At 32.6% G+C, this 10,469-nt stretch overlaps 1 protein-coding gene across 1 annotated transcript in view; it reads right to left on the bottom strand.

Moving 5' to 3' along the window:
* Positions 1-7,223: 7,223 nt before the first annotated feature.
* LOC106471297 (serine/threonine-protein kinase 10-like) overlaps positions 7,224-10,469 on the bottom strand; it is a gene marked incomplete at its 5' end in the record, with an annotated part of 52,257 nt that continues 49,011 nt past the window's right edge. The window contains 2 exons of the mRNA XM_022399910.1: positions 7,224-7,460; positions 9,036-9,149. Coding sequence (XP_022255618.1) covers positions 7,302-7,460; positions 9,036-9,149 — 273 coding nt within the window. The remainder of the gene's footprint in view (positions 7,461-9,035; positions 9,150-10,469) is intronic.

Raw genomic sequence — 10,469 nt, 5'->3', positions numbered from 1 at the left:
AATAACACCTTTCCTATTACATGTGGAATAACCACGTGATAATCAGCTGTCCAGAATAACACCTGTTTCCTATTACATGTGAAATAACCACGTGAAAATCCGCTGTCCAGAATAACACCTCTTTCCTATTACATGTGGAAAAACTACGTGAAAATCAGCTGTCCAGAATAACACCTTTCCTATTACATGTGGAATAACCACGTGATAATCAGCTGTCCAGAATAACATCTCTTTCCTATTACATGTGGAAAAACTACGTGAAAATCAGCTGTCCAGAATAACACCTACTTCCTATTACATGTAGAATAACTACGTGAAAATCAGCTGTCCAGAATAACATCTCTTTCCTATTACATGTGGAAAAACTACGTGAAAATCAGCTGTCTAGAGTAACAACTCTTTCCTATTACATGTGAAATAACAACGTGAAAATCAGTTGTCCAGAATAACACCTCTTTCCTATTACATGTGAAATAACAACGTGAAAATCAGTTGTCCAGAATAATACCTCTTTCCTATTACATGTGGAATAACCACGTGATAATCAGCTGTCCAGAATAACACCTTTCCTATAACATGTTGAATAACTACGTGAAAATCAGTTGTCTAGTATAACACCTCTTTCCTATTACATGTGAAATAACAACGTGAAAATCAGTTGTCCAGAATAATACCTCTTTCCTATTACATGTGAAATAACTATGTGAAAATCAGTTGTCCAGAATAACACCTCTTTCCTATTACATGTGAAATAACAACGTGAAAATCAGTTGTCCAGAATCATACCTCTTCCCTATTACATATGGAATAACTACGTGAAAATCAGCTGTCCAGAGTAACACCTCTTTCCTATTACACGTGGAATAACTACGTGAAAATCAGCTGTCCAGAGTAACACCTCTTTCCTATTACACGTGGAATAACTACGTGAAAATCAGCTGTCCAGAGTAACACCTCTTTCCTATTACACGTGGAAAAACTACGTGAAAATCAGCTGTCCAGCATAACACCTCTTTCCTATTACATGTGGAAAAACTACGTGAAAATCAGTTGTCCAGAAAAACACCTCTTTCCTATCACATGTGGAATAACTACGTGAAAATCAGCTGTCCAGAGTAACATCTCTTTCCTATTACACGTGGAAAAACTACGTGAAAATCAGCTGTCCAGCATAACACCTCTTTCCTATTACATGTGGAAGAACCATTGGTGTTATTCTGGACAGCTGATTTTCACGTAGTTATTCAACATGTAATAGAAAAGGTGTTATTCTAGACAGCTGATTTTCACAGGTGTTATTCTGGACAGCGGATTTTCACGTGGTTATTCCACATGTAATAGGAAACACATGTAATAGGAAAGGGACAGCTGATTTTCACGTAGTTATTTCAAGAGAAGAAAGAAAGAAACTATTTCGTCATTGACTGATACAAGTCTAATCAAGAGAAGAAACTATTTCGTCGTTGACTGATACAAGTCTAATCAAGAGAAGAAACTATTTCGTCGTTGACTGATACAAGTCTAATCAAGAGAAGAAACTTTTGTCGTTGACTGATACAAGTCTAATCAAGAGAAGAAACTATTTCGTTGTTGACTGACACAAGTCTAATCAAGAGAAGAAACTATTTCGTCGTTGACTGATACAAGTTTAATCAAGAGAAGAAACTATTTCGTCGTTGACTGACACAAGTCTAATCAAGAGAAGAAACTATTCCGTCGTTGACTGACACAAGTCTAATCAAGAGAAGAAACTATTTTGTCGTTGACTGATACAAGTCTAATCAAGAGAAGAAACTATTTCGTCGTTGACTGATACAAGTTTAATCAAGAGAAGAAACTATTCCGTCATTGACTGATACAAGTCTAATCAAGAGAAGAAACTATTCCGTCGTTGACTGATACAAGTCTAATCAAAAAATTTTCACGTAGTTATTCCACGTGTAATAGGAAAGAGGTGTTACTCTAAACTATTTTGTCGTTGACTGATACAAGTCTAATCAAGAGAAGAAACTATTTCGTCGTTGACTGATACAAGTCTAACTTCTCTTGATTAGACTTGTATCAGTCAACAACAAAATAGTTTCTTCTCTTGATTAGACTTGTATCAGTCAACGACGGAATAGTTTCTTCTCTTGATTAGACTTGTATCAGTCAATGACGAAATAGTTTCTTCTCTTGATTTTAGGTGAAGGATTTCATATAACCTAGTGGTCCATTCTAGTGATTTATCACAAATGTTTACATGTACATAAAGAAAGCCCCACATAGAAATCTACTGCATTATAAAAGTAACTGACTTAACTAATGTCTTTAAAGAATAGAACACAATTCTAATTTGATAAATCAAAACAAAACAAATTATTAGCTAAATACATGTCAAATTTCAACCTAATAGCCGTTTTTGGACAATATCGATTTTCCTGGTCATTTTTTACTATTAAACTATCAAGTTTTCAGTACCTTTATGGATGTTTTACAAGCATATGGTTCTCTTTGCTTTTTTTGATAACATTTTATTTATTTTATGAATATTTTAAAGTTTAAGATTCCTTTCTCTCTCTACTACTGCAAAAAACAACAATGAATTAATATTTTGACTATTTCAAGAATCATAGAAATTGATCAGACATTTCTTGATTGTCATATACAATTCCAAGATTACCATTTATGCAACTAAAAACACACCTAAAAGTCTTGGGACAATAGCTTTGCTATCTTCTTGAATGTTATATTTTACAATGTAATACTTGTTATACAAACTACCACAAAAATATCCAGATTTTCTACATTGGTTGAATTGCAAAAAAAAACTAAAATAAATAAGAAATTTGCAGTACTCAATATACTAACAATTTTATAATCTATGAACATATGGAGACTAGGGCTGGTTGCATCTGACATATAACAACTCTGTCAGTTGTTATTGATTAATCAATTCTCATTTCACACCATTTTGAAAAAAAATTTTGTTTTCATTTACAATATGATATATTTTTACATAACTGATTAGTGTGAGGCAAAGTTATCAGTGACAATATAATGTGAATGTTTTTAAAGACAAGAATTACTGGTATTACTAGCAGTGCAAAATGAATGTCTTTAAACTTTTGGTATTTTTAAACTAAACAGCATCTTATGGAACAAACAAGTTAAATGGTCAAGTCAAAGATACCAAGGTTCAGATGCAACCAATGGGACAAACAAGTTAAATGGTCATATCAAAGATACCAAGGTTCAGATGCAACCAATGGGACAAACAAGTTAAATGGTCAAGTCAAAGATACCAAGGTTCAGATGCAACCAATGGGACAAACAGGTTAAATGATATAGTCAAAGATACCCAAGGTTCAGATGCAAGCAATGGAACAAACAAGTTAAATGATCAAGTCAAAGATACCAAGGTTCAGATGCAACCAATGGGACAAACAAGTTAAATGGTCAAGTCAAAGATACCCAAGGTTCAGATGCAACCAATGGGACATAAGTTAAATGGTCAAGTCAAAGATACCAAGGTTCAGATGCAACCAATGGGACAAACAAGTTAAATGGTCATATCAAAGATACCAAGGTTCAGATGCAACCAATGGGACAAACAAGTTAAATGGTCATATCAAAGATACCAAAGTTCAGATGCAACCAATGGGTCATACAAGTTAAATGGGCAAGTCAAAGATACCAAGGTTCAGATGCAACCAATGGGACAAACAGGTTAAATGGTCAGGTCAAAAAATCCAAGATTCAGATGCAACCAATGGGACAAACAGGTTAAATGGTCAGGTCAAAAAATCCAAGATTCAGATGCAACCATCCCCAATTTGGAACTGCTGGTCAGGAGGAGACAAATTGGTGAAGAACAAGATTGAGTGAATATTTGGCCCACAGCTCAAGGTACAGCATGTTTAGTAGTGTATTGTGGCCTCAAAAATTGGATTTAGTCACCCGAAACTAAAATTTCATCCCAAAGTTGTTACTAATATCATAAATAATAATGGGATTTTGATTTTTTTTATTACTATTAGTGACACAGCAAAGTAAATGTCATAAATATGAAAATTAGATATTTATTTCAGAATTAGTACTTAAAAGACGGTAAATTTCCTAAAAGGTTGGGATAAAAATTTAATTTCCAAATTATTAGTGACAAGTCAAAATAAACATCTTGAAAATAGGAATTCAGTTTGCATCCAATAAAACATTACAATTGATGTCAAAGTTTCTTACTATTAACGTTGAACAGATATTGAAAAACTAGTTTTGGCGTGGTAAAGCTCTACAATGATGTGATGAAGACTTAATTTTGTTTGACGAGCAGTTTTTTTAGCACAGCACAAATTCTACTGGAATGTAATAAGGAAAATTACCTTAAGGCAGAAGAAACTTTAATATAACTTGATAACTACAAGAAAAGATTACACTTTTGAAAATAATTTTCTCCCATACTTTAGTCTAAATTATCAATGTACTCAAAAGTATGTATTTGTTTTTACTTTAACTTTTAAATTTAAGTGATTTACAAATTTTACTTAACCATTTTAATGTTAAACCATAAATACTGAGGTAAAGGAAAAGAATTATTATTATGAGCAAAACTTTGGATCTTACATAAATGTAATTACACCATAATAATCAGCTTTCATACACATCCGAATATCAGATCAACAATGCCAAAGAACAGATAATTCAGAGGCAACATTTTCATTCCCTACATTACTAATGTAATAATACCACAGAAGATAGTTAAATCAAACAGTGAGTGCTAGATAAAAAAATTAGTTAACCTTATGTACTGTCAACAGCCACAGTTTTAAATACTGGTTACATGCTCTTACAGTTTGCTGCATAATATGGAAACTTGAACTTTAATTAACATTAAAATCAAGAAATGCACAACATTCCTCCCATGATCATCATGTTTAATCACATCTCAACTAAAATAAATTATTTTCATGTGTTCCTTTCTTACAAACAGATATAAATGGGAGTGAAAAAAAACTCAATCAAGGGTAAAGAAGACTGAAGAGTTACTGTGATTATAACTGAAAGGTTTCTCACAAGATAACTAACATGTTAAGAATCGGGTTAACACATACACAGCGTTATCTGTAGAAACAGTTTCTTTATAAACCTTGTATAATCACACTTCATATAGTGCAAGGGAGTTGTCACAGAGCTGTTGTTAAATTATATCACAACTGGCTTAGTCTAAAGGATTTTGACTTGCTATACACCATACTAATGAAGGAATCTGATAATCAGCTTATCTGATGCAGGGGTAACTAGTTTTCCAACACAAACAGATTTTTTTCTGTACAATCAGTCAAGGCTCCAATAATTCTAACCTATTTTTTCAGTGACAAAAACTAGTCAGTGTAAGGTTTACTTTTCTGTATTTTTGAATCTTCCCTTTGTTTTTTCTCCATTCCTTTCCTTCCCACTTTTTGCCCTTTTCCAAGACCTAGTACTCTTCTCAAACTTTCCAAGTGTCAAAACAATCCCCGAATCTCTTGGAAGCTTGTTTGAATGTCAAAACAATCCCAAACCTTTTGGACATTTGTTCGGAAGAATATTTGCTCCTAAGTTAACATTTTTCTCAGAAAACCAAACTTAATGAAAAACGTGCTTGCAATAATTTAAAAATATCAATGAAACTAATTATTTTATGTAATTACTGAAATAAATACAGACACAGCTTCAACGAATCTTATAAAGCTAATAAGTACAAAATCATGAGTTTCTAAAGCTGAAATCTTCCACTGAAGATGACAAAAGTACTGGGATTTTTCATTTTATTATAAACCAGTCTCAGACTCAATACATCTAGGGACATTTAGCAATATTTGGCATGTACATATGAAGAAATTACACTGAAAAATCAGACCATAAATAGACTCTGTCTGCTGTCTCTACTTAAAAGTTGTCCAGAAAACATGTACATTGTATAGTTTATATTTCCTAGAATCTACTAAATTGAATCTGAAACTCTGCATGCTCGATACTTTTGCTTAAGAACCTTTTTCATTTCACATTATGATGGCAGCAAAACAAAATTAGGCTAAAAAACTACTGATTTATAATTGCCAGTTCTAAAGGTTTATCTTTACAATCATTGTACACATTCAAAATGTTTCATACAATTTTGAAAAACCCAAATATTGCAAATATATAAGCTTATACAACTTGACAATGCATCAAAGAATTCTCACTAAACTATTAATCACACAGAATAAGGTTAAAGTATAGAAAATTAGATTCTAAAATGTAATAAATCCATAGTCACAAGCATTTTTGTTAAACTGAAAACAAAAAACAAAGAATTATTTTAAAATAACTAAGGATATATGCAATAACTTTATGCTAAAGAAGACATTTCAAAAGGTTAGGATGATGAATAAAAGTGAGATGAAAACAAGACAAGATATAGATCAAAGTTAATGCAAGGATCTTGGTTGGGGAAAATGAATGCATTAGAACAATCTTATTAACATTACAAAACATTATATTTAAAAACTTGTTCACCCAAACAATAAACAGAAAAAAAAAGGGGGGACTAAATGTCTGGTACAGGTTAAGTGCTCTAAAAGCACTTTGTCATCAGTAACTGCAATAAAATACACATTTCCGTGTTTCAAATCACATCATGAAATACTATATTCTCTCGCAGAGAAAGAATGAAGTTTTGGTCCTCACTAGCAAAATAATATATATGTATATATATCAGATCATACCTACCAAAGACATCATCTGGGACCTTACAATCACCATGTCCATTGTATGTTATGTACCCAAATTAAAATCTAAGCATGGAATTAAAACTAGACAAAATACAAATTATATATATATACACTAGGTAATAAATGTAATCACTGCATTCTTCACTGGAAGTATAAGAAAGCATAAAATTACTTCTGAAATTCTTAAACAGAATGCTTTTCCAGACTATTGTGATGACATGAAAACATTTTTCTTCAATACAACCACACAGCTTGAACACATATCTTTTGTTACCATTAGCACAAATTTTGAAGCAATTTCAAAGTCCCATTCTCACTTTTAAATCAGTCAAAATAAATGCAGAGTTCTGAAGTACACAATGTCGAAAAAAAACAAAACTCCATAATCAGGTTTTTCAATTAAGTAACACATCATCTTAGAACAATAAGCAGAAATTTAAACTTCATGATTTTTGAATCAATACAACAGTATGTTTTAAAACAGTCTAAGAACACTTCAATACTTCATTACCCAATATAGAGGTCTTAGTTGCATTTGACCAGTTTCAAGAGATTAGGTGTATCAGTAATCTACTGAAATACTGGTGTAAATACAGGCTCCAGTCCTGAAGTACTATAACTACGAGACACGGTGCACTCTTTGTTATCCATATACTCATTTAGGAAGGTGACAGACCCATAGAACTTTTCCTGTTCTTCTTGTTGTTTGATGAAATCTTCTTCAAGTTTCTTTAATAGTAATGAGAGTTATTATTTCAAAACATGATGATGCAGTATATACATACATTGTTTATCTCAAGTACACTATTGAACTAACACACACAGTTAACAGGTCACTCACAATCAGTCACTTTTTATTCATAAATACTTTAAACATTCAGTATAGCTTTTCTGTGTTGAAACATTTTATTTTACTAAAAGTTGAGGTGTCAAGAAATGGTTATACATTACAACCAGTTGCAACCTTAACTGAAATACCAAAATTAGATCGCACGTTTTTGCACAAAGCTACATACAGATGGCTAACCTTAATTCTAAATTAACAGACCAGGTGGAAGGCAAACCATCGACAGTCTTAAAGTCTGAAACTTATTTCTGTAGAAACATGATGCAAACCATTAACAGATCACACAAAGTTGTCCAGAAGAAAACTGCACTATACCATACCAGTCAAGCAAGACAAACATCAGAGAATATCACCAAAACTGAGAAGTATTTATTTAGGCAGTGTCTCCTGTCTCTACACTACCCTAAATCATTGTACAGGTGATAATAGTGGGAAATTTCTTTATTTAGAATAGTGACAGAAGTTTCAGTTACAGACTAGCAACTTGGCATGTTCATGTCTTTTGTGTTTCTCAGTCCACGTTTCTGAAAATAGTTATTTTCTGCTGTAGTTGAGTGTAAACAACTATTTTCGAAACATACCTTCATCTCTGACATTAAAAGCACCAATCACAACAGCAGCACATGACCAGAATTTCTGCAACATATGGCAACAGATCCTTGAAAACACCTTCTTAGAACTCTTGAACATCATTACCCTAAATAATTATATTCTCTTTACAAATGTAGTTTAGTGACCCAACATTTCTTTTAAATAGTAATAGAAAAATATTTAAGTACAATTTCCTTTCTATAGGATGGAAAATTAAAACAGGAAATAATTGCTACTCGTAAGCCTTACATTAAATGGTGGTTAAGAATCATTTTCAACTCAATACAAGAAAAAAACTATACTTGGATAATAAGTGTCAGAACTACGGTACAAGATTCAGTGTTTCTGTTATCTGTTTAAGATTGTTGGTACAAGATTCAGTGTTTCTGTTACCTGTTTAAGAGGTTTGAGATTGTTGGTACAAGATTCAGTGTTTCTGTTACCTGTTTAAGAGGTTTGAGATTGTTGGTACAAGATCCAGTGTTTCTGTTACCTGTTTATTAGGTTTGAGATTGTTGGTACAAGATTCAGTGTTTCTGTTACCTGTTTAAGAGGTTTGAGATTGTCGGTACAAGATTCAGTGTTTCTGTTACCTGTTTAAGAGGTTTGAGATTGTCGGTACAAGGTTCAGTGTTTCTGTTATCTGTTTAAGATTGTCGGTACAAGGTTCAGTGTTTCTGTTATCTGTTTAAGATTGTTGGTACAAGATTCAGTGTTTCTGTTACCTGTTTAAGATTGTTGGTACAAGATTCAGTGTTTCTGTTACCTGTTTACGAGGTTTGAGATTGTTAGTACAAGATTCAATGTTTCTGTTACCTGTTTACGAGGTTTCAGATTGTTGGTACAAGATTCAGTGTTTTTCTTACCTGTTTACGAGGTTTCAGATTGTTTTTCCAATCTTTCAACTCAACAGTGTGTTCTTCTTCCAACTGTTTCAGTTTAGCGGTCTCATGTTCCATTAGCATCTTTCTTTTCTCGTTCTGTATATATGAGAAAACAATGTTTTAACAGATCACATAAACAATAGAGAAAAACTTTTCAAATCTCTTCACCATGATTTGCATAGTGATTTCTTTGTTTCTCAAGCATTACATCTTTTACCATTGTCACTTAAGCCTAATTATCAATTAGTAACTAATTTAGATAATGAATATTTATTTAAATCCTACATTTGGGCTGCTAATCTGTGGACAAGTCCTGAGAAGGGCTATATGTGGTGGCAGGGAGTTGACTCTGGGTCTTCTTGTTAGAAAGACTGGTTTGTCATCTACTGTATATTAGGACTGAATCAACTATATGGATGATTTTAAGCAGTATCTAGATCTTGCAGATTTCTATGCTAGACTAAGCAAGTGTTATTATTTATGTCAGAGCTTCCCAAGCTGGAGGCTACATGAAAGTGTCAGGGGGGCCACAGCAAATACACAATACTGTTAAGGTACTCGGTACCTACAGATTCATTAGGTGGGGGGGTCAGGATGTTCAATAACATGGTGGCCTTTGGAATCTCTGAATCATGTGGATGAGTGGATAACGCACCAATTTTTCTAACAAAACCCAGGATCGAATCCCAGTCTCTGCCAACTCATACAATCCTTCTCAGACTTCCCCCAAAACAGCAGTGGATTAGCAGCTGAAACATACAACTTAATTATTAATTACTATATATTATTTTCTTTATCATACCAGGCTAATGACACTGATATCTTACATGTCACAACTAACTGTAAGCACTTAAGTTATATTTTACAACAAAATAACATAATTTAATCTTTCTATAGCATTTACCAATCACAACAAACAATAATTTGTACAAAAATAATACGTTTCTACAGCATTACTGTTCAGTATAAAACATCCTTTGTACACTAAAAGAACAATGTTTTTAAAAACATAAATAAAATCAAAACCTATGTCTCCAGAATGTGACTATTAGCTCAATATTTTACTGTTTTTACTGGAGTTTATTATGAGACATTTCTATAAACATAAATATAATCATGTCTCCAGAATGTGACTATTATTAGCTCAATATTTTACTGTTTTTACTGGAGTTTATTATGAGACATTTCTATAAACATAAATATAATCATGTCTCCAGAATGTAACTTTATTAGCTCAATATTTTTGCTATTACAGCTTCATCAGGAGCTATAGATATCCTACAAGTTCACTAATTCACTGAACTTGTAGAATATCGATAGCTCGTGGCAAAGCTGTAACAGCAAAATATTGAGCTAATAAAGTTACATTCTGGAGACATGATTATATTTATGTTTATAGAAATGTCTCATAATAAA

The sequence above is a fragment of the Limulus polyphemus genome, unplaced genomic scaffold, assembly GCF_000517525.1.
Source record: "Limulus polyphemus unplaced genomic scaffold, Limulus_polyphemus-2.1.2 Scaffold4524, whole genome shotgun sequence".
NCBI classification, from domain to species: Eukaryota; Metazoa; Arthropoda; class Merostomata; order Xiphosura; family Limulidae; genus Limulus; species Limulus polyphemus.
Note: the sequence above shows the minus strand (reverse complement) of the source record. Positions and strands in the feature narration are given on the sequence as shown.